Source organism: Pollicipes pollicipes, unplaced genomic scaffold (genome assembly GCF_011947565.3).
Source record: "Pollicipes pollicipes isolate AB1234 unplaced genomic scaffold, Ppol_2.1 Scaffold_3447;HRSCAF=4054_pilon_pilon_pilon, whole genome shotgun sequence".
NCBI lineage: Eukaryota > Metazoa > Arthropoda > Thecostraca > Pollicipedomorpha > Pollicipedidae > Pollicipes > Pollicipes pollicipes.
The window spans coordinates 37,179,920-37,203,825 of NW_023596297.1; the positions used below are offsets into that span (position 1 = coordinate 37,179,920).

Here is a 23,906-nt window from a genome sequence, read left to right on the forward strand (position 1 = left end):
CAGGAGGTAGGGGAGGGGTGCATGTTCCAGCGTCATCTCCCCTTTACCAAGACTTTTACTGCAAATAGGAGAATGTTTTGTGGTATTGTGGTCCATGTGTCCTATGACCGCAGTGAAAGACGGGCTCTTGGTTGTATCTGAGGACGATGTTGGTTATATGCTGATCACAGGGGCGAATTGAACAACAATAGGCCATGCCGGCTGATGAGTAGCTTCCATCACCGAAAGGGAGCGTGACATTGTGTACACATGGTTGCATCCGGGTCACACGATTAGAAGCATCTTAAATTGGGACACTGGAGTTTTACAAATGGCCGCTTCCATGAGGCGTGTGATCAGCGAGTGAGCCGCTGTCGGGGGCGTGCAAATAAAATGGGCATCTTAATCGGTGTGTGTAAGCCGACGCATGAGGGCATCTACTCAGAACAGCTTATTTCCTTCAATACACTGAGTAGTAGATACGCACAAAATGCGGCTCTTGTGTGCATCGACCCAGATATTTGTGGAATTACACATGAGGAATTACACATCGGCGTAATGTTGTGTAAGTCCAGTCGTGAGCAGGTCTCCACAGGCGCGGCCCCATAAGTAAATCGAGTCATGTTTAGGGGGATTTGGACAAAAGTGCCATTTTGTGTACAGCTACATCGGAAAGGATTTAAGCTGACTAGCAGATATGCACTTATCACGAGTTATACACAAAAGCGCCATCCGTTTAATTCTACTCGGAAATGTATTCAAGACGACAAGCTGTCATGTGCAGATAACCTCATGACGTGATATTCACAGCAAGGTCTTCACGCCATACCATGAAATTCCACCCGCGATTGGATTTAAGCAGAGATTGTTTGTACAGGTGCACTCGCGCTGTGATATACACGAAGGAGACGTTTTGTCAAGATCGTGACTTGAAGCACACATCAATTAACTACATCATTATGTGATCTACACAGGAGACGGAGCGCATGCGGTATTGCTGTTAAAGACGTCATATTAAGTCGGAGCCCGATTCCAGCACTGTTCACAGACCATACATTTGGGCACTGCGTCAAAATTACGTTGCCTGGGTTGGTCACAGCCAGGTGCAACATATACGGAATGTGTTAAAGGGCTGCTGATCGCGGAACATAACCTAGCCTAACCTAACTCGACAGATCTGTCCAGGCGCGCGTCGACGTTGAATAACGGTTGAAAAGGCGCACAACACCAATCCACAAAAGTTATGTCGTAAATCAGACTTGATATACACAAAAGTGCGGTGCTCTATAAATCGATTCAGGTCTGACGTGGTCTGCACACGGAAGACGTTTGCAGTAAACCCACTCATGGCTGTGCACGTGTGTGAAATCATGGCAAGCTCCTGCCATTCGAAAAGGAGAAATGGTCACGAAATCAGTACACGCTCATTTGCGTAGGCTGGCTGAAGCGGAGAAGAGAAGACAAGCGACCATTTAAAATAATCACCAGCTCTGGCTCGTCAGCCACGATGCGCTAGACACGTTGTTTAATGAGCACAGCGATATGTACACGCTGATAACCGCTCGCGAGTGGAAGCGGCGTGCCGGGGCCAGCCGCGAGACACTGACGTCATCCGGGCAGTGCCGAGCTGCCGGTGTCGGGCCTGGCGGGATGGTGGCGGCCGCGCCGCCAGGGGGCGCCGAGGGACCGGGCGCGGCGCTACGCACACGCTCTCCGCAAGTCCGGCCCGCAGCAGCGTACTCTCCGCCCCACTGGCAGGTCAGATCCCCGCGGTCCCGAGCGGGGCGCGGTGTCCGGCGCCGCACCCCTGTGTCACACCGCAGCGCATGTAAGTGATGCTCTGCCTTGCACGTTCGACAAACAGTCTTCAGAAGTACGAGAATGAATCCGCATAACATTCGGTCAGTGCTGCCCGGGCAGCCAGATGTGCCGTTCCTACGGCGGCTCCATGCATGCATCACGAGCGAGCAATCCTGCTACTCCGGCCACCGGAAGACGTGTACTGCAGACGTTTCCTGATGGTGGAGGCGAACCAAGGGTTTGAAGCATCCTTAGCCGATGTCAAAATTTGAGTACTAACCGTATGACGTTGTATGAACAGAAACATTCCATTCAATGAGGAAGGTCACGTCCGATGCGTCGCAAACGGGTCGTTTGATGAATAGTGCTGGCGCACACCTGCAGACCGTTCCAGTCGTCCAGAAACCCTGGCATAAGTCGAGAAACTGCAATGCTTGATAATGAAGCCTTGATCAGGGGCGGGACATAACTAAGTCCGTCGTACACTAGTCTTAAAAGGACGTTGTTAAACAATGATTCTGAAGGTGGCCCTTGCATTTGAAAGAAATGATGTGTCTGTGAGCGATGCTGCAGGCTGGCCTTGTTTTAACGCGAGCTATCAGAGAGAACGAGGCCTCAGCTGCTTGGCCAAACCCGGTCATTCACACTTTTGTGGGGTGCATATTTATCCAATAACACATCGTACCGCCACCTAGCTTCCAGTAACAGCTAGCGCGGTTCTTAAAGAAGTTGACGTTTTGAGTTCATTTTCTCACAAACATTTTTATCAAGCTACGTTTTCCAAAACACTGCATGATGATCATGATCATGACCAAGCCTGGAAATTTGCGTACGAAATCTATGCGTCAGTGAGCCTCTGCCTACTAAGCTCATGAGAGGGCAGTCCATTACTTCGCTAGGATTTATTATATGTGAGTTACCGCAGTCGACCGGCTGCGTTCGCTTATACTTCGGTTCTACCTGCGTCCGATGTCTGAAAGTACGTGGACATCTGTGCATAATTCAAGCAAGAATGTCTGTGAAGTCACGGTTTTCTGGCATGACGAGTTCAGATTTTTCTGCCGACAGTTATCGACCTTTAATGTGCCAGAAGGTGCTTGTTAAATGACGTCGTAAAACAAACAATGGTTACGTTGTCAATGCTCAACGTTCTAGACTGTGCCTATGGTCACGAGTGGAAATTGCTGACATGAAAACTCAGATAATAGTGAAGACAATCTACACGTCTTCACGGCAGACATTGTTGACAGTGTGACCATTGTTTGCCTGACGTCGCTTCACCAGTACATCCTGGTATAGTGATGGCTGATAGCTGTCAATGTAACAACTTTGATCATGTAGATAAGACAGTAGAAACAGACTGATTTCTCGGAGAAAAACCTGGTGAATGGGGAGGTAGGTGAGTTGATATTGAGGCGATATGTTTTTATCGAAATGAGTATGAGCATCAAATTCAAAATTGCCTGTTGATCCCTCTCGATTTTTCGGGTTTTCAACGACGATCCACAGTTTTTGCAGGTCACCAATATTCAGAGGATTAAACGAGGAGCAACTGCCAGCCATTACTATGGTGCAGTGAACATCTTACTAAGAAATGGAATACGTGAAAAATACGTGCACATGCAAATAAATTTAAGTGAACAGGCATGATCACAACGCACCACGCTGCATTCAAACATGCAAGCGATTTCAACTAAGCAGGCGTCGTACATCACGCGTCAGGCATCACTCATACATGTAAACGATTTTAAGTTAGCACGCATCACACATCAAGGCACTTACCACCTATGCATAATCGGCCATGATGAGCCCCCTATGTTAAGGTCTGGTCGCCGACATTTTATAAGAATGGATGCACTTATTTTCCTGTCTGGATGGTCCTGTGCTCTGTCGGTGACTTGAAGCTCCAAAAGAAGTATAAGGTCCATACCTTCCTGGATGATACGTTCACACGCAAAAAAAGACGTAGTTTACGAAATTAAGTGTGAGCTGTGTGAAGAACATTGGAGGAGCATAGTTTATGTCGGAGTCCATGCGCTCTATTCGTTTAAGATATAATAAACACCTGCGAGATGCTAAAAACAGAACAGGGAATATCCCTTTGGTGACCATTTTTTGGCAAACCACTCTGGTGTTGAAAGCCAGGGAGGTATGGACCCTTTACCCTTTTTAGAGCTCAAAGTCATCTTCGGAACATAAGACCATTTGACAAAAAAATAAGAGAATCTATTCTTATAAAATGTCGGCGACCATATCTTAACGTACAGGACTCATCATGGCGATCATGCGAATGTGATCAGTGCCTTTATGTGTAATGCGTGCTAGCTTAAAAACGCTTACCTGTATGAGGGATGTCTGACGCGTGATGCACGATGCCCGCTTCATTGAAGTCGTTTTGCATGTACAATTGTTGCGTTATGTGTGATGTCTGTTTACTTGAAATCATTTGCATGTTTGAACGAATTGTGATCTGTGATGCCTGTTCACTTGAAATCGTTTGCACGTACACGTATTTTTCGCGCATTTTTATTCTTAGTTAGAAATATGCTGCATCGCAGCAATGGTTGGCAGTTGCTTCTTGTTCAATCTCCTGAATGTTGGTGACCTGTAAAAACCGTGGATTGTTATATAAAAAGCCTGGAAAATCGAGTAGGATCGGCAGGAAATTGTGAATTTACTATTGATATTTATTTCAATGAAGGTATGTTGCCGAAATATTAATTCTTCTATGCCTCTACTCTCTTGGTTTTTCTATGAGGAGTAAGGCTACTACTGCTGACTTATCTATATGCATAATGCTCCTCGCAGATGCACTTAACCTACTTACGTGGCTTTGAACATGCAGTGCATTTGTCCACACACCGTCTGCTCACGACGCAGGTGATCTGATGACGATCTATTGTCAAAACGTAATACGTACTAAGCTCATCGAACTGCGTTTGTTGCGCGTGCGTAGTGAGACCGTTGTTTTCCATGACGCCGCTACTACATCGACCTGCAATGCTTTACGAAAAAATGACGACTGTATTCGAGCGCAAACCGTGGATCTGTCGGTTTTGGCACGTCTGTAAGGACTGCGGTCCTTAAAGACACTCAAAAGAAATAGGAAGAAAGTACTCAACTTGAGTTTTTTCCGATGCTGACATATTTTGGTAGAAAACTTAAAGACGGGGCTGGCTATCCTGAATCGACACTAGCTGTGTAGCTTAAAACAGGCCATGGCCGAAAGGCAGCACAGCGTATCGGGCACAGTTTCTGAGATCTCAATAACGCATGCATCACTCAGGGGTCCTTCCGCGGTGTTTGTGATCGTGCAGAAACCTTGGCATTGTGTGACGTATTGATTTTCTGTCGCCGGCCCTGCCGATCCGCACGGTTGAGGGAGGCGCCGTGCTACGAGAGTGTGCACGTATGGCCGATCGATATGGGGCGAGCAGGCGCGCCATGTGCCAGTGCACAACAAAGCCAGGCTCAAACATGCGCCTGCCAGTCAATCACGGGTACATCTGCAACCCTCGTCTCACTTTGCTCTTGTCGCGACGTTAAGTGTCGATCTCCGGCTAAATTCTTGTATCGTATCGACTATCTTGTATCGGATCGATTGTTGGTTAATCTTGCATCGACATCATATCGCCTGTGTGAGTGCTCGATATTACGGAGGGACATATTCCTGTTCCATGGCAACGTTGTATGCGTGTGGGGGGATAAACATGATATGATGTAGGGCCATTCAGCTATTTAACGAGATTTTAAATTAAACTGTTTCCGCCTTTACAGTGGCTTTGGTACGACTTCATCGCGCTGTAACCGACCAGCGAAATTTTTGACGGCCGGTTCACACACACTCCCGGCTATCAGGGGAGGCGCGTGGAGACGGCCAGCGTGCCGTACCCTGCGACGCGGGGTGAAACAGCAAGGTGGGCGTGCCTGTCCCCGCTCGAGGACAGGGCTGTAACTGTCGGCGGCGGTAAACGACCGCCCATCCGGCCGAGCGCGCCGCCGGCGCCGCCGGTCCTGCGCCATTTGAATCGGCGTCGCCGGCGCTTCCGTCCCCGGCGCGTCGCTAATGACTGGGGACGTGCTGCCGTCGGCCGGGCCGCGCCCGCGGCGCCGGACGTGCGCTGTCCTCGGCGGCGCACCGCAGGCGCTCACGCCCGCGGTCCCAGATGGGCTGACGAACTGCACGCCGCCCTCAGCGACGCGCCGCACGTGCCCACGCCCGCGGTCCCAGACGGGCGGGCGAACCGCACGCTGACCGCGGCTGCGAGATACTCCTTAACACCAACAGCTTCACCATCGAGCGGGAGTGGCTGTCGGGGTCTGGGGCAACATGCTGCGGCACTCGTTCCTCCGTCGGGACGCGTGACATTTAAAGATGCGATGGTGCACTCAGGCCGAGTGCTCCTCACGAGTGTGCAGTTGTGCTTGACAGCACTGCAGAAACAGTTCGATTCCGGCACTTTTTTTAAGCGCGTCACTTTGTGGACCATAATTCCGCGTGGCCAGACCCCATGCCCTCATTTGCATCTGTTTTTACTGGTTTTGACACGCGCACCCGCGCGGGCGTACGTGAATGACGGTCAGAGAACACATGTATGTGAGAAATGAGGCTTAGAACGTAGTGGAACTTTTGGAGCGTGGTATTTCAGAAACCCCTTTCTCTGAAGGGCGTCAAAAGTACCGTCAATCAAGAAAGAATATTGAACTTGCACGTTTTGGCTATTTGGAAGGAATGATGTCATCGCTTTCTAGTGGCTAATTCCTCAGTGGTATGTTTCTTGTGAAATTCTCCTCAATGTGTCTGCAAATTGTGTTATACAGTGTTGTCCTTTGGGTAACTTGTTCGAATTTCATGAAGTACCTAACACCAAACTGATTTCCTTTAAACACTCTTAATAGTACGTTTGTCTTATGCTTAAGCGTCCCAAAATATTAATAAGTGACTACATGCTGCGTTGCATGGTTAACTTCCGGGTGAGAGATATGTTCGAAAGTAAATTTAAGTGCTGCCTTACAACATCAGGCACCTGTTCTTTAAACGTATTCATGCCGACCTTACAATATTTTCAAAAGGCGCTTTGCGACGGTGTCTGGTAATCGCGGTGTCTGCTGTTAACTTTATAAATTTCAAGAATGGGGTTGTCTTGAAAAATGGATTATGGGGCTGATTGAACAAATGTCTAAAATGTCTGAACATTACCGTTTTCTGTAATTTTGAAGCATTTACATCCGGTCTTGTCAGTTAGGGCCGGTAGAGACGTGAAACAAGCTGCCCGGCGTAGGCGAACCGTCCGCAGACCACCAAGCAAACTCAACAGTGTCCGACCCTCACGCGCAACAGCGGTATACAAGCAAGCAGCTAAAAGTCATTTTCATGCTTGCATTTTTTACAGCTACAGATCTTGTTTGCTATGGAATCTGAACTGCACGGAAATAGGGGCAAATCCTGTTATTTAACGTTGGGAACCATACAAAATAGCTGCTAAATTTTGCTTGGAAAGCGGCTATTTTAAATAATGCGGCTATTTTGACAACACTGATGACTAACTGGCCTCTGCTTTTTCGTCACTTGCTTTAATTTTGATCAATTTCACTCCCGCCTGTCCATTTCCTTGTATATTTTCTACACTCTGCCTGGGCCGACCGCAAACAAAACACACACTGGTGCCGAAGCCACCGAGACAGGTGGTCACACAGAAACTGCACGGGCGTAAAGTCATGTGGTCCAGTTTAGCAATTAATAATCACCCAAAACAAAACAAAACAAAACGCCAAATATTACAGTCGCAGTCGTCCAAAACCTTGTCTGTTCCAATTTAATTCCCCTCGTCGATGAAAACACTCAGGCCATGGCAGGCCGAAAGTCACACAATGTTCCATCAACATCATCCATATGTTTGTGTGGGCACATTAAACGTCATTCCTCCTCCATCTGTTGAACTCAAGAAAAGATGACATTTTGATGCGTTGTAAGTCCTATCAGCATGTGTCCCAAAGGCGACGAATTCTATGTGCTTGTTTGTTGTTAATTTCATGGTAATGACAATCGGATCTTTTATCGCCCTGCTCGTCCCGCGGCGCCAAACGTGTCTTACCCAGTCATACCCGGTCACGCGATCACCTTGCATTTGATTAAAACGTACCATCCGTGTGCTTAAGAATCATGTGCTCGATGCACTAACAATATTTTAGTAGCCCACAGGAAATTGTTTCAAGCCCTCGTCGTTTTCAGGCGAAATCAGGCATATCATCTCATATTTAGTTCGGGAATGGAGACCAGATGTCGCAAAGAAAGTGGAACAGATTTTGGGAAGAGGCACTGTTTTAACATTTTGACGATAGGTTTGAGCATTTAAAAGGTTGCCGTGCAAATGTTCGATAATTGTGCTACTTGTTATCCAAGCCTTAATGGCGTTACGATCAGTGGTTCTAAGAATATAAGCTCATCAAATACATGACCGGCTGGGCTTGGTCGATTCGGGGTGCTAAAGTTACCAAATTCCGCCTTACTGCAGCATTTTGGTTCAAAACACCACGTACCTTTTTATCCTTATGTGGTGCAACCGACCGTAAAACATCAGTGAGTGAATGAAGCGCCATACTACGATTGGACCGAGTCAGAAAAGCATCCTATCCTTGACGCATGTCACAAAATGTGACGCATGTGATAACTTGGTTGAACGCAGCACATTCATATAAGCAGCCGGCATATTTGGTACGGGTTTCTTGTTCACAATGGATAGCGTAAAAATGACACACGATGTCCTGACGTCAACTTCAACCCTTGCCTTGTCAGTGTCAAAAGTAAGCAGCTTTAACTATTCTAAGCGCCTTCTTCTGAAGCCGGCTTCAGTCAGTCCATCACAATTGAGTATAACGTCCGCTGAAAAAAAAAATGTTGGTATACCTAAAGTAGGCGTGTTCTGGCCATCGTGCTGGGTTTACAAGTCGTTTTATACCTATTTCTTCAATAAATGGTTTTCATGCATACAGCCTTGTTAATTATGTCGTGTCGTACCATTACTGCCCATCTTCCGTTTCACTTTGTACGCATTCCTGATCGACAATCGGCTCTCGTCGCAGTCCTCTGACCGGGTTCAGAGGCCGACACGGCCGGCAACCGTCACAGTCCTCTGACCGGGCTCAGATGCCGACACAGCCGGCTCTCATCACAGTCTCCCGACACAGGCCGACATTGTGCCTGCCGTCACAGTCCTCCGACACAGGCCAACGCTGTGCCTCCCGTCCCAGTCCTCCGACACAGGCCGACGCTATGCCTCCCATCACAGTCCCCGACACAGGCCGACACTGTGCCTCCCATCACAGTCCCCCGACACAGGCCGATACTGTGCCTCCCATCACAGTCCTCCGCCGACACTGTGCCTCCCATCCCAGTCCTCCGGCACAGGCCGACGGTGTGCCTCCCATCACAGTCCCCCGACACAGGCCGACACTGTGCCTCCCATCACAGTTCCCCGACACAGGCCGACAGTGTGCTTCCCGTCCCAGTCCTCCGACACAGGCCGACACTGTGCCTCCCGTCCCAGTCCTCCGACACAGGCCGACGCTGTGCCTCCCGTCCCAGTCCTCCGACTCAGGTCGACGGTGTGCCTCCCGTCCCAGTCCTCCGACACAGGCCGACGGTGTGCCTCCCATCACAGTCCCCGACACAGGTCGACGCTGTGCCTCCCATCACAGTCCCCCGACACAGGCCGACGCTGTGCCTCCCGTCTCAGTCCTTGGACAGAGGCCGGCAGACTGGGCTGTGGGACCACTGGCCGTCGGCCCGGCCTGCCATGCCGATCCTGAGCGGTTAAAGACGCAGTGTCCTAGAATTGCCGACTTTGGGTGTAAAGCAATACTCTGTGAGAAGGAATTTTTCACTCCTTTTCCTCATATTTTATGTGAATCTTTCACTCCTGCCTGACATTGTCTAATCGCACATGCCAAACCCCTATTTCCCTTTCTTAGGTTTTCAGATGTCATCCAAAACCGAGCTCACTTGAAACCACCAAGCATAAACGAGGCTCCGCAGAACCTGGACATCTATGGCTATGTCGTGCCTCACCTACATCTGTATCATGTCTATGTATGCACAGAGCAAGGGCGCTAGGTACCTCCAAGCCCAAGAACCCCAGCGACCCCAGCCGCTTGCACGCATTAAGTTTGGTTTGTTTACAAAACGCATCACAATCTGCAGCTTTGCGCCAAATGCAAGGTTTTCACGCATCCCCTATTTTTCGGTATCACCACCACACCACGAAAGCAGAGCCTGGAGCAATCACCAGCAAGGCCTGGTAGAGAATTTTACTCTACGTACTTCTTTTTTCCCAAGGAAACTTGACCACTAAATTGCATCGCTCCCGAAATGCGTGAGTGAAAAGTTCAAGAAATGTCCTTTAAATTAAAATGATGAGATGAATATCACCATTCGAGCACTTATCTTAGCATATTTTAAGCCAAATCAGCTGATTACAGAATTTTGCGAGAAAAGTGCCAGTCTTTCGGTTTATCTAGCTACTTATCTTTTTCTTTATATCAAACCAGTGTGATATCGCTTTATTCTTACTTCCTTTTCGATTGTCCTTAGAGGTGCCACCTGCTGCTTAAAATGTTGACCAATTCCTCTGCAAGATGCTTCAATTGCAAGCTTGTACGTATTTCACACACAAAATGGATTAATTCGCCAGCCGCCCAAACATGTTTGATATACACCCAAGCGTGAACAATTCACAGGGAATGAAAGAGACAATTTGAAGCATTGAACTTATTTTTAACGCCATTTTTGTCCTCATAAACCTTTGGTTAACTGTTTTCTTGGTTCATGGCGGTGCTCAATGAGGATAAATCCAAGCTTTTCGAGTGACTTACCAGGCTACCTGGCAAGGCTTAGAATAGCCTTGCCGAATACTGCCTCTGTGTGACAGCATTACAATATGCTGCCACATAGAGCCTTGGGACAGACCTGACGCAGCTAATACAGAAGTGTTTGATGGCCAAATTCTGTCCTCTGGAGATGTTTATCATGCGCACCTCTTACTTGTTTCGGATTTTAGTCTCGAACGTTGGTGAGCATGATTGATATTTATATTTGGGGGGTGAGTCGGATGACTCTGTCTGCCAGCAGACCATGCAAAAGACATTGAATTCTTGTTTTGGGGGGAGCGGGAAGAAGCCGGCAGGTCTCCTGTGGACCAAGTAATTGCTTATCTTACCTGCTTTCAACACATGATTGGTAATCAGAGCTAGCCATTTTCTGTTTTAATGCATCAAGTTTTGCCATAAGACAAATTATGATGCCACAAGGCATGCAATGGGCTTATTTTGTTCCATATTCTTTGTTCTTTGCCCCAAATTTATTTAAGTGGTCCCGCATGGCTGCTTTAACCAGATGTTTGCTATAGTTGTCATGATTTGCTGACCGGCAAATGACTGTACTGTATATGTGCACTATATGTTTAACACAGGGATACTCTAAGCTGCTTAGCAATTATAACATGAGTTAAATATTGGTATGTAACAAATAGTCAGACCATCCCATTTAAAATGTGAAGCCAACATCTCAAACTTTGTCATTAAATATGAATAAAGAAGCCCAAATGGATGCATTTGCTGCAGCTGAAAAGGCAAGCAGCAATACTGGCATGGTCATCTAAAAGTTCTGTTATTTTTGGAGAAGAGATTGTTTTGTGTAGCATGCCCATTATTGCCCTTGGCGTAAGCTAACCATAGCAATCAAAATAAGCTGTTCAAGGTGATTTAAAGTGTTTCGATTTGCATGTTGTCAACTTTGTCCGATGTCAACAAGCATGTGCAAATGAACTGAATAAAAATGCAAGTTGAAACCAGCCAAAAACTAGCTTTAAATATCATGTTTTTATCACAAGTGCTGCTGTCAACGGATAGGTGAGTTGAGATGATGTTCATCATATGGGCTACTCTAAGTTAGATTAAGTTGGTCAATTGCATGGCAAGTGGCAATAGGAATTGTGCAAGAATCAGTAACTCACAATTGCTGCTGTGATACAAATTGGTTATACAGGATGAGACGATGTAAGGCCTCTTTAGGCTAGGCATAGGCTACTTTCATGGAAATAAGCCTTGGTATTTTGTGAGAAACAGTGACAAAATGTTCGTTTCCCAGACCCCACCTTAACAGAAGCCAGAAGTATGTCTATTGTGTCTGACTTGGTGATGGGCTGATGTGTAGGAGTCCAGTGAGGCTTTGTTTTGTTTTAAAAGTGGTGTGGAAGGGAAATGAAAAGCGCAGCAGCAAATTACTGGTGTTAATACTTTATTATGCTCATAATGCTGTCGTGAAATTACTATGCTTTAACACACGCCCGGTTGGCCGGCTAGATACCCTTCGCTCAGGTGGGGGGGGGGGGGACGATTTGACCCCCTCTGAGGTTTCGGGAACTACGAAAGCTAGATACACCAAATTTACAGGGTGTCTTGACCTATACGCGAGCGCACTTAGGTTAACGCTTCAGCTTCCTAGATCATGACCTGGTCGAATAAGGTCAAACAAGGTCAAACTCCAGGTTGGTCTCCAAGGCGCCCCCAGAACCTAGGCAACTGTCTCTAAGCAAAAGGTCACAAGCCCATTTGAGGTCATTGACCTTGTTTGACCCTTTGAAGGCCATGGTGACCAAAATGATACAAGACTGCTCTGGGTTTTGCATTTGAATAAGCGACAAAGATTACGCTAGGTAGTATGTTCCTAAAACAAAATGTTCGACCCGGGTCGTCTTAGGTCAATGGCCTGTTCTGATCGCTAAGAAGCCAATTGAAAATTCTTCTTAAGTCTTCGTCAAACACTCCGTTGTTGTATCAGATTTAACGATTCCCCAGAAATTGCCTTCGCTGAAACTATGGGCTAACTTTGACCTGTCATAGGTCAGCGACCTTACAAGGTACATCTAAAATTTTATGTCAAACGATCCGCTATGCAATTTTCTACAGCTATGCAAAATGTGGCGCGGGCACGCCATGCCGTTCAAAAACCTTTCGGGAAAAGCCCTCGGGGGAGGTCAATTTGCCCCCCCCCCCCACCCGAGCGCGTGTTAATGTATTCTGTTTCACTTTAATGGCCTAAGATGTTAGATGAAAAACGAAATAGTTTTGTCAGGTTTCTGATATTACGTCGATGCCAGCTTGAAATAGATGTCTTTGTTTGCTGAAGCATCCGTCACGACCTCATAAGTTCCGTCTTTTGTGAATGGATTTTTTCACTCCCGAACGGTCTTTTTGCGATGAAATTTTTCACTCCCACCCTAGTTCAAAACCGATATTAGCTCCCTGTAAAGACGCCGCGAGGGGACACTGAGGAATGCGAGCGGCGGTTGCGGCCCGTCCTCTGTGCTCCGTCGGCTGGTTCCCATGGGGCGGGGTTGGGGTTCGTGCGCGCGCGCAGACGCCCCGCAGCAGCTGCGCTGACTCGGCGCTGGCAGTTGCCGTAACAGTCCGTTACACGCGCTATCACAGGACGTCGCCAGCCCAACCCGAAGTCTTTTCTCGCGCGCCGGGGCGACGGCGCCGGTAAACAAAGCAGGCCGACTGTCCGGAGAACGCCAGCCCCAACATCTGCCCGCCGGCATTCCGCCGCGTCGGCTCGCAGGGCCGACGCATGGGCTCCGGCGACGATGCGGCGATAGGGTTTCAGACCTAGCATCTGACAGTGGGGCCTTTGTTAGTGTGGCTCGGCTCGGCGCAGGGCAAAAGTCTTGTTATCCGCGGATAAACGCTAGTCTACGGGGAGGATAGCGACTGTGTTCCTGCACCATTGTATCCGTTTATCACCCTTTCACTGCTAGAAATGTGAGAGCATGAGTTTTGGGCGTCGTAGCCTCTAAAGTTGCTGCGTTGACACCTGAGTGCCACTGACACAAACAAAGCTCACCATGTGCTACCAGCGACTGTGAGAAATGATGGCGCAGACAGCCGCTACTTTGGCAGCCGCGACCCCTTTACTTCCTCCTCCCCTCCTCCCCCCCCCCCCCCCCCCCCCCCACCAACGCACACCATAACAAACATGCCACCAACGGTCTGTAAATAGCCATTCTCCCCCCGCTGCCCGTGTCTGTGCCCCACAATCCGTCGCCGGGCACCAACACACACGCCCAACTACGGACTAATATGGAGCCACACGGCGCGATGGTGCGAACGCGATTGGCGCGTCGACGGTACGACGCTCATCCTGCCCGGCATTTAACTGCGGAGCACTGCGACTGAGCGGGCCGCAAGTGGGGCTTGGCCGAGACCTGGCCGGCCGCTCAGCTATACTTACCGCCGCCTGACGACGACGCCCAGCCGGCGGCCTGGCGATGGAGCCGGACCGCACGGCGCCCTCCGGCCCCGTGTGTGGTCCGGTGTGAGGGAGTGGCCAGGATCGGCGGCCGGGACGCTGACCAGCGACGCCCCGGGTCCCGACGCGCCTGGTGTCATGCCGTACTGCGGAAACGCTGACGAGGGTCGCCCGGGCCCTGCATCCCTGATGTGCCTGTGATAGAAGGGGAAGCCAACGGGGGATGACCGGGTCCCGACGGTCCAGATGCCCCTGTGGTGAACCACAAAGAGCAGACAGCGCTGACTAAGGACTGGTAAACAGACTTTTTCCCTAAACTCCTCATGAATCTTAATGAACAAGACGAACCTTTAGTTCCCGGGTTTTGGACATTCTGAGTTCTTAGGTTATAAAGAACCGACCTCCAGTATACTCGCAAATGGTTAAAATTAGCAGGAAACCAGTAGTATAGCGGTAAAGCTGCGCGTCTGTGAACCCAGAGGCACGGGGTTCGATTCCTGCCCGCCATTCCTGCCTGGGCAAGAGGTCAGTATAGCGGTTAAGCTGCGCGTCTGTGAACCCAGAGACACGGGGTTCGATTCCTGCCCGCCATTCCTGCCTGGGCGAGAGGCCAGTATAGCGGTTAAGCTGCGCGTCTGTGAACCCAGAGGCACGGGGTTCGATTCCTGCCCGCCATTCCTGCCTGGGCAAGAGGCTGTCGACGCCGTATAGCCTCAGCAGCTGAGTGCGTCGTAAATCCGTAATAACACATGCTTACAATGAGAACTCATGATCATCAAGTGGACAGTATTTTAAACGGAACCCCATCCAAATAAAACTTACTTTGCCAAAAGTGATCCAAGTCAGTTGTTATTTAGGCAAATCGCTTGACTGCTTCTTAACTTGAGTCTGAATCCAGAAAAATGCGGTTTCGATCATTGTTAAAATCGGTGTGATTTGAATAATCTATATTGGGCAACATCTCAGAATTTCACAAACTGGTCATGCCCAGTGAGCAAGCAAGTTTTTGAGCGTCTATAGTAACTGAATGGGAAATCTTTGTCGAATCCCGTGTAGCTAATGCTTCACGCACTTCCGATATGTTCTGGTAAGCCTTCGCTGTCATGCTATAGGCTATGCGGTGTGTTATCAGGTCCAACCATATTTCCACCGATTACATGAAGGGCTATCATTCATCCTGTCATTTATGTTCATCAGACATTGACCCCGCCATTCTACAAATCTTGAGCAGAGCTTGTGACCTGTCCCTGACTCAGGTTAACTGAAAGGTTACTTATATGACTCAAACACAAGAGCCTATTCAAATGTCTTTTGATGAAATGAGAAGAATCACTTCAAAGGCTATGGGCTCTAACCAAATTTTATTCACAGAAAGCTTGTGTGATTATATATTCGATTCTGCGCCTGGATCGAGTCCATCACAAGACTGCCGGTCAGGGTCTGATCTGACCACGTGTGTCCATCTGTCACGTAAACACGACTGAGAGAACGTATTGCGGCATGTGTGGTGATGGGGTGTCGGCGACATGGCGACATCGACATGTGCGACAGTGGTGAAAAACGCGAGCAGCAACACACACCAGATACGTCCCTCTGCCCCTTACCGCTGGCGTATCGTAGCTAGCGTTGCATGACATTCGGCACTGGGCTGAAGGACACAACTGCATCTCGCCGACCGGCGAACGTGAGGGTGTGCAGCGCGCTGCAGGTGAAGGGCGGGATCACAGCTGGCACTGGCCAGAGACTGGTCCGCTGGGGCGTCCAGTGGGTGTTGTGCGATCCACACAGACGGTCCGCTGGGACGTTCGGAGGGTGCCGTGCGGTCCATGCAGACGGCGGCGGCGCTGGGCGACAGATGCACTCAGTTCAGCCCCAGGTGGCTGGGGAGGGACAGAGCGGATGCCCCCTCCTCCTTGCGGTAGCGAATAAAGATGCCCAGAAAAACGGTGCAAAGCTAGACAGCTGGGGGGGGGGGGGGAGACGTGGGCTGTGTCCATCAGAGGTCGTCCCGGCCAGAAGACCAAGGCGTCAGCAGAGACTCACATAGTCAACGATGAGAGAAGTGGAAGGGCAAGCTCAACAAATACAATCTCGCTCACGCAAACCATCTCATCCTAAAAGTCATATTTACATGCGCACTGTTTATGAATATGATTGATCTGAACCGGTTGGCTTTCTGGTAGGCTGTCGTGTGTGCATTCAATAACTGACAATCGGAGGCGGTGTCACGCTCAGGCCAGGACGCGCGGGCGATGAATCGGCCAAAACATTTGGCCGGTGCTTCAACCCCACCTCGCCCATGTCCACAGCTTCTGACTATGTCCGCGGCCGTAGAGTTTCCTGTGTTGCGTCCAGGCGCACCAGTGGTGCAGAGACAAGGCCACAGCTCACCATTCATGGCAGGGGCGCTCCATCTGACACCACGCGAGGAGCGCACGGGCCATGTTACGGCGTGCCACTGTTTTTACAGGGGATGGGTGCCACGTATCATTACGGACCTCACAAAAAGGTCGCATTTTCTCAACCTCTCCATTTTAATGATGGAGCTCACTGGCTGACGCCTAGAGCAGGGGCTGGTTTAAACGGAACAATGGGTCTGATTGAACGGCGGGCGGCGGGCGGACTGAACGCACGGGAAGAGCCGGGGGCGACGGCGGCCGAGCCTCGCATTCTGAGCCGCCATGTGTGTGAACCGCCGGAGCGACGAGACCGGCCGATGTTTGGCCCGCCTACCTCGGCCCCACGGAGATAGGCTTTGCAAACACGCCGCTTTCGTGATGATGCTGATCTCTGATAAGAAAGCCAAGCGAACCGTCCAAAGAAGGCTGGCATGGGTGAGCTGGGAAACGTGGAAGGTCTGGAACTGCGCAGCCTATTGGAAGAAGAACACAGACATTTAGCGTAGGGAGTGCATGGCGAGATGCAAGTTCAAAACACTCCAATCCCCCCCATCCATGAAGTGTGTGTGTGTGTGTGGGGTGGGGGGGGGGGGGGGGTATTGAACCACGTCTTCGTTAATGGGGGCGCATTTCTGTTGTGATGGCGTTCTTTATGGACACAACTCAAATGAAGTTTAAGATACTGAAATATAATTTGGGCCCGGATTTGAAATAACAGTCAGAGGGCCCTTTGCGCCGCTGGGGGACCCCTGAGTCAATATGGGACTATGTGTCGGTCAGGTACCTCCAGTGACACGCAGTCGGCTGCGTTTCGATATGGGCTTGGGGGCCCACAGCCCCATCAGCTGTAAAGCCGCAGCCACTGATTTACACTGTTCGGGACCTTGTATCTGTCAGGGGCTCACAGCGCTTAAAAAAAGCGTTCTGTACTCGCAAGGAACCTAAGCTGATCAAGGGAAGTGCTCGATGAGACCCGAAGGGAGGCCCATGCTGCCCACCGGAACCGACGATCAAAGGCCCGGTTTGAGGTAATAAGGGCCCGAAGAACTGGCCGTAGGTCACATAAAGAATCGCGGTTTGTATGGTCGTGATCTGAAATATCATTGGGAGGTTCTCTTGCACCGTTTGAAGGACCCCTGAGATAATGCAGGCGTCTAAATTGTTCAGAGACCACGAACACCACTGGACCATTGTAAATTGGAGAGCGCCTGCGATTTATTTCACCCAATCATCCGCAAGACTTTTCAGTTTAATGGCGATAAACTTGAGACAGAAGTGACCTCGCGGTATCGTCTGGCCTCTATTCCAGCTATAAAACGCAAAAATGTATATATATATATATATATATGTATATATATATATGATATCTAAGAGCATGCCTTCATTAACAAATGGGCCGTATCCGGCAACTTTTGGAGGCCTTTCAGTGTCAGGGGGCCTTTTGTCAACCCTAGTGCTGTCACTGCCATGTTGCCCATGTTGACGGCAGACACTACATTCCATACGTGGCTGTCAGTTGTGTGGCCAGTAACCACGGCCTGAAGCTTTAACAGTCATCATCCATGATATTTGACATGACCACGCGTTCGTTACTGGGTACGCGTTTCTGTTTTGGTGCCATTTTATATGGACGCGACTCAAATACAGTTAAGGCTACCGAAATGTTATTTGGGTCCGCATTCCACCTGGTGGGTGGTGCGCTGGTGGTTACGCCCATGCCATGAACTGAGGTCTTGTCACGACTGAGCAAGAAGTGGCTGCTTACACGCATCGCTGATGTTACCAGATTGGGCGCGGCCTATAATGTCGTGTGCCGGTTTCAGGTAGACCATGTCGGACAGCAAGTCCAGCTCGCGCTCTGGTAGCAAAACGAACCTGAACGAGTCGTCCCTGCCACTGCTGGAGGCGCAAGCTGAGTCGGTGGCTGAAGGCAAGGGCGACACCCCGGAGAAGGAGTGCATCGAGCTCACACACGACGAGAAAGACGACAGTTCGCCTGAGAAACAGGTATCGCCCAGGCCGGACGGGTCCTGGCGACGCAATGCAGGTTCTGTCTGTCTCCCGATCCGCGACCGGTCGCCGCTGCCGGAGAGGGCGCGGGCTCCGCTGAGATGTGTGTCCGAGGCAGCACAGGTCCGGGCACAGAGTGCCGGCGAGTGTTCACTGACGTTTCTTTCGGTCTACTGTCGTCTGTGTACGGTAACCCGTTCTCCCAGCCACGACGACGGGATCTGAATTCAGGGCCCGGCGAAGTAAGACGGCAGAAGGAGCCTGCCAGCAATGGCGTACAAGCGTTCTGATCACATTGCGTTCTGACCACGCTACATGGTCAAACTGGCATGCGGTATCTGGGAAGCAGCCAAGGGAGCCCTCTGACCCCCTCCCCCTCCCCTTAGACCCGAATTTGTGCTCTTCACCACAGAGGCCCGCTGACAAAAAATAAAAAAATGGGCATGACGCGTACCCACCGAGCTCCAGGCAGTCGGGTTGTGTTGGAAGCTGTGAAGTTGTGAAGGATGCAGTTGTGTTAGTGTGTAGTGTGCACATGCGTACGCACACGTAGTATTTCTGAGAGGAGATTGCGCACGTCCTGTGCAGTGTCTCACGCGAAGCCGATGCGGCGGACGGCCAGCATAGCTGGGGTCCGCTGGTCGACCCGAGTGACCTCAGAGTCGCTCCCCGCGGCCGGCCGCCGACGCCGCCGCCTGATCGCATGGCCGGTGGCGCTAAGGTTTGATTAGTTCGGGGCACAGACGGCCAGCTCCAGCGACGCCCGGTCCCGTTTTGACGTCATATGACCGCAAACCATATGTGAGCACCATCTCGCAGCGCAATCGAAACGCACTGTTATGCAGCGGCAGGCCCGGCTGCAGACACACCTCCTCAGCCCCTGGTCAATTTCCTAGCCGCCCACAATTTGTTTTGAAAACACTTAGATCATATCAGAGAGTGTTTTTTTTTAAAGCGGATGATATTGACCTACACATCAGCCTCCATGATTTAAAGAATTTAAACTACTTCCACAACTGCAGAATGACACATTGTTTCCACGTGTCTGGAACCGTGCTGGCTGATATAGAAAGGGCACAGACGTGACCTACTCATACGTTTCAGGATGACAAGTCATCGAAGAAGGACAAGAAGCAGAAGTCCGGCAAGGTGTCGAAGCCTCCGACGCTGCAGCAGCTGACGCGTGATCTGGATCTCAGCCACAGAGACTCGGCCGGTATCAACGACTTCGTCAATGTGAGCGCACAGTCCGTCGATCCCGGCTAGGCGGCACAACTGATGCTAAGTAGAGTGACGGGGATTCTGAACGCTCAAGCCGGGCCTGGAAGGGACACCGATGGCATGTGCCCTCATGAAATTGTTATATGCATGCATGTCCAAGTAAATAAATGTCGATCATTAAACAATCCAGAATGGAGGGCTTCTGATTGTCCATTTACGGAGTTTCGCTGTCCAGGGATCAAGTACCTACTTCAGTTCTGTTACAGTTCAGTTCAGTTACTATTTTGCTCAGTTACTAGATCACGTAGAAACTCTTGCGTGGCTCTCCCACAACAGGGTCACCTGTTTCAGAAAAGGGCCTCCGGATATGCACAGGGGTCACCTAATCCAGAATAGGATGCTTCCGATTTACGAAGGGGCCTCCAAATCTAGCCAAGAGGCCTTGTTACCCCAGAACAGGGCGTCTTGATCCTGAACCGTGGCCCTCTGATGCATGAAAGAATCTAATGTTCCAGAAATGGGACCTCCTGAATAGGAAGGGTGACTCGCAACCCGGAACAGGAGCATCGTAGTTCGAAGACGAGCCAGAAGATGGGCCTCTTGGTCCAGAAAAGGGTCGCCTGAGCCCAAGGTCTCACTGTTCAGTTCCTCAGTTTTGGGGGTCTCCTGGGTCTGAATTTTGATAATCTACGGGTAGCTACAATGATAATAGTTTTTGGGAAAGGGTCTCCCAAACATTTTGAGGAAGCAACTACATACCTTTGCCCCTGCCTGCCGGCAGGGGGGGGGGGGGCTAACTGCTTCCTCTGTTCCCTCCGTCTGCTGCGTCGCCCCTGCCATCAGCACGTGATAGGTTACACGTGCTGAGTTGATCCCAGCCGCTGATGTGCCCGGCAGGTAACCCTACTACACGAGTTACACGACGATTCGACTATACGAGTTCGCAAGAGTTACTCGATGCCAGATAACCACATTGCGCAGTAACACTTCTGCCACACACACACAAGAAATAGTTATTGCTTCCTTCAAAAACGTAAATGAAGGCATGGCGTCATTCCATGAGGGAACATAAATATTTGTGCAAATGGGTGGACCCGCACCTGTCTGAACGGCAAATTTGCTTCACACGCACGAGACGAGCGGGGCGTTATCGTTCCCACGAGCTCTGGTACACTGTTCAATGATTACTAGCCGGGTACAACAGCGACAGATATCAACTCCAGCGTCAGCCAGCCAGATGCGCCACATCACGTTCCAGTAGTGCTGGCGGCGGGGCCTGGGCTGAACGTTCAGAAACCAAGTCGGTCCATGGTGCAGAGGTGTAATGCTAAAATTCCATCACAATGACCCTCAAGATACCTATAGATTCGTACATTACAAGATGACATAGAAACATCAAACTCAAGACGCTCGCCATCTGGCTCCATGGCCCGAAATGTGGTCCCGGCTCGCGATCAAAGGAGGCATGCAGCGCCGGCCAGCGCCCAAGGCGGCGACGCCAGCCCCACATTTGCCGCAGTGAAATGCCTCGGTTTGTGTATGCTCACTTCCTATGTGTAACGGTCCGCGGCCTGTGACGCGTCCCCTCCTGCCTACCCGTCCCGGCCCCGCACTCTGTGGTCTCCCACGGATGCGGTGAGTGACCTACTGGCCGGGGAGTTATGTCTGTGCCGTTCAGCGCCCCTTCACGGCAGCAGTCTTGGCGGGGTTGGGCCCAGCCGTCTTTGTGGTCCCCTACCACGGCGGCAAACGGTGTTTCGTTATTATCGGTGCGGGCTGCAGCCCTTCCGTCTGGTACTGAGCTTAATTGGGCCTTCCGTTGTCGTTCATAATTTGCTCGGTCCCTACAACGCACGTGCCGCACTTAATTATATTGTTTGCATGGTTTGCTCGGAACAAAGCAAAAAGCAAAAGCAAAAAGCGCGCGTCTCTTTTGAGCTGTGTAATGGCGGCTGTGCAGCCTACCGGACCAGTGATCTTCACATAGTGGTCGATGACCCTGCTCAGCCAGCGGGGAGGGGGGAGGGGCTGGGGCTCGGCAGGCGCCTGCCCTCCCAATGGATGGCGCGCCCCTCCGCCGCAGTGACACATTAGATGACGGGACGACACGCCGTTTCGTTCCCGAATGTTTTGATGGTGAACTGGCCTGATCGCATTAACTGACGTTTGCTTAAAGTTATTTTTCTTCAAAATTTTCGCTCACAAGTACCGCGCGACATGAATTCAGCACATGGGATACCTCCGCCTTCTTAGCAAGCAGAACATGCTTTATGCGCCACGGGCAGACGTGCTGAAAGAGTTGGTGGGGCCAAAGTGATCTGAGAGGGAATCATGCGGTGGTGAAAGGTTTAAGTTAAGTTGATTTCTTGTGACAAAGTAAACCTGCCGTGCCGCATCCCCCCCCCCCCCCCTTACGTAGGCCAGTATGTTACCCAGAGTGTAGAAGGTCAGACTGCTGTCGCTAGGGCCAGTTATTTTGGAATCGATCTCAGAGTTCGGGCACATTCCCGAGCCGGAAGTTCTCTGGACTCAGAATTGTGCTTTACTGCTCGGTGGCAGCGTCGGGATGATATCCACGCGCTGGGCTGGGTGATTGCGTCCGAAAAAATACGCCGAAGCAGATCACTTACAAGCCTAGGGCGGTACGGTGCGCATGCTTAAAACTACGTGATCAAAAGAACCCCATCTACGTCGTGATCTGGCCTCCCACGCGTGCCCGTGACCCCGTAACGTTCCATGCTGTGACCCGCCCCGCCCACCGCCTGCCGTCACACCCGCCGCAACTGAGCCCGCGGGTTGACCTGACGACCCGGCCGCGGTCACAGGTCGACTTCAGCCACGTGCTGGCCGAGCCGACATCGACGCACGGCTTCGACCCGCTGTGGCGTCTGTCGGCGCTCACCTTCCGCGGCACGCACCGCTGGCTATACCGGCTTCTGGCCGCCGTAGTGGCGCTGCCGCTCAGCGTCGCCTGGGGCGCCGCATTCGCGCTCATCTCGCTCGTCTCCATCTGGGCCGTCACGCCCGCCCTCAGGATCATCAAGCTGCTGCTCAGCATCACACGCCAGGCGAGTGTGCCGCTGGAGGGGGCGAAGGGCGCCGCGGTGGCCGGCCGCTGGCTGCGGCAGATCGGCTGTGTTGGATGACCTGGGACAGAGGCGTAACTTCCCATTCAGCAGGGGAGGGGGAGAGGTTCAGCTCCCCCACACACTGTGAGAGAACAATTAGCCAGGCTGGGACAAAACCCCGTTTTTAGCCGTCTGCTTGGGCTAGGTCTAGCCATTCTTCCCTGCTCAGCTCCCCGCTTTGAGGAACTACGCCCCGGGCTGGGGCGGCCCCCGCAGTAAAGCCGGAGAGGCTCTGGGCGCGAACTTAGGCCACTGGTGCGTCGGTGACTAGGCCACTGGTGCGTCGGTGACTAGGCCACTGGCGCGTCGGTGACTTGCGTAGCCCCCCTGTTGGGCCTGGTGTCAGTTAGCTGGTTGCTTGGCCGGGCCAGCCTAATGCAGCCTAATGCAGCCGTTCGCCAGCGGCAAGCCGCCGCGCTGGCGGCAGCTGACGCCTGACACGGTATCTGGTCCGGCACAGATCGTCGACGCCAGCTGCAAGACAACCATCGAACCGCTTTACAAGGCGATGGGCGGCGTGTTCTCCAACATCAACATCGTGCACCAGAAGCACGTCGTCTAGAGCCGGGCCCACGCCACCACTCGTCGGGTGGCGGCACATGCCCAAACGGCGGCCCGACCGGCGCCAGGCGGCGGGACTGTGAGACCTGACGCCGGCCTGCAGCCGTGGGACCACGCCGGCCGCACCCCAGCACCAGGACGCAGCCCGGCCGGCCCAGCTCCCGCACAGACGGTATCCTGGCGCGCGCCCGGGCGGGTTGGGAGGATGCACTGAACCTGCCGCGATCTGACGACAGGGCTGGGGCTTGCAGATTGGCGGATTTTTTGAGCGGACAAGAGGGTTGCGTTTCAGAAAAAACTAAAAACTCTCAAGAAATAATTTTCTACGTACATGAAAGTTTTGGATTACAAATGTCATGCTTCTTGAATACAGTATTGCTGTGCGTAATGAATGTCGTATATAGTTAGCCCACATGCAAGAGGTAGTTAACATGAAGGATCCATGCACCTTTCTACACGGATGTCTGTAAATGGTGTTCGGACATGTGAACCATATCAATA

General features: G+C 51.2%; 1 protein-coding gene across 3 annotated transcripts; it reads left to right on the top strand.

The window, feature by feature from the left end:
• The first annotated feature begins 1,657 nt into the window (after positions 1–1,657).
• LOC119091806 (caveolin-3) lies at positions 1,658–23,790 on the top strand. Of its 3 annotated transcripts, none has more exons than XM_037214686.1 (5): positions 1,658–1,737; positions 18,309–18,492; positions 19,600–19,731; positions 22,542–22,784; positions 23,305–23,790. In XM_037214686.1, exons 2-5 carry the CDS (start codon positions 18,316–18,318, stop codon positions 23,404–23,406), a joined length of 654 nt encoding a protein of 217 aa, XP_037070581.1. In that variant the 5' UTR covers positions 1,658–1,737; positions 18,309–18,315; the 3' UTR covers positions 23,407–23,790. The 3 variants fall into 3 exon arrangements, with proteins under 3 accessions (XP_037070581.1, XP_037070582.1, XP_037070583.1); XM_037214687.1 differs by having other exon boundaries at positions 1,721–1,807; XM_037214688.1 differs by lacking the exon at positions 1,658–1,737 and adding an exon at positions 5,625–5,696.
• The last annotated feature ends 116 nt before the right edge of the window (positions 23,791–23,906 follow it).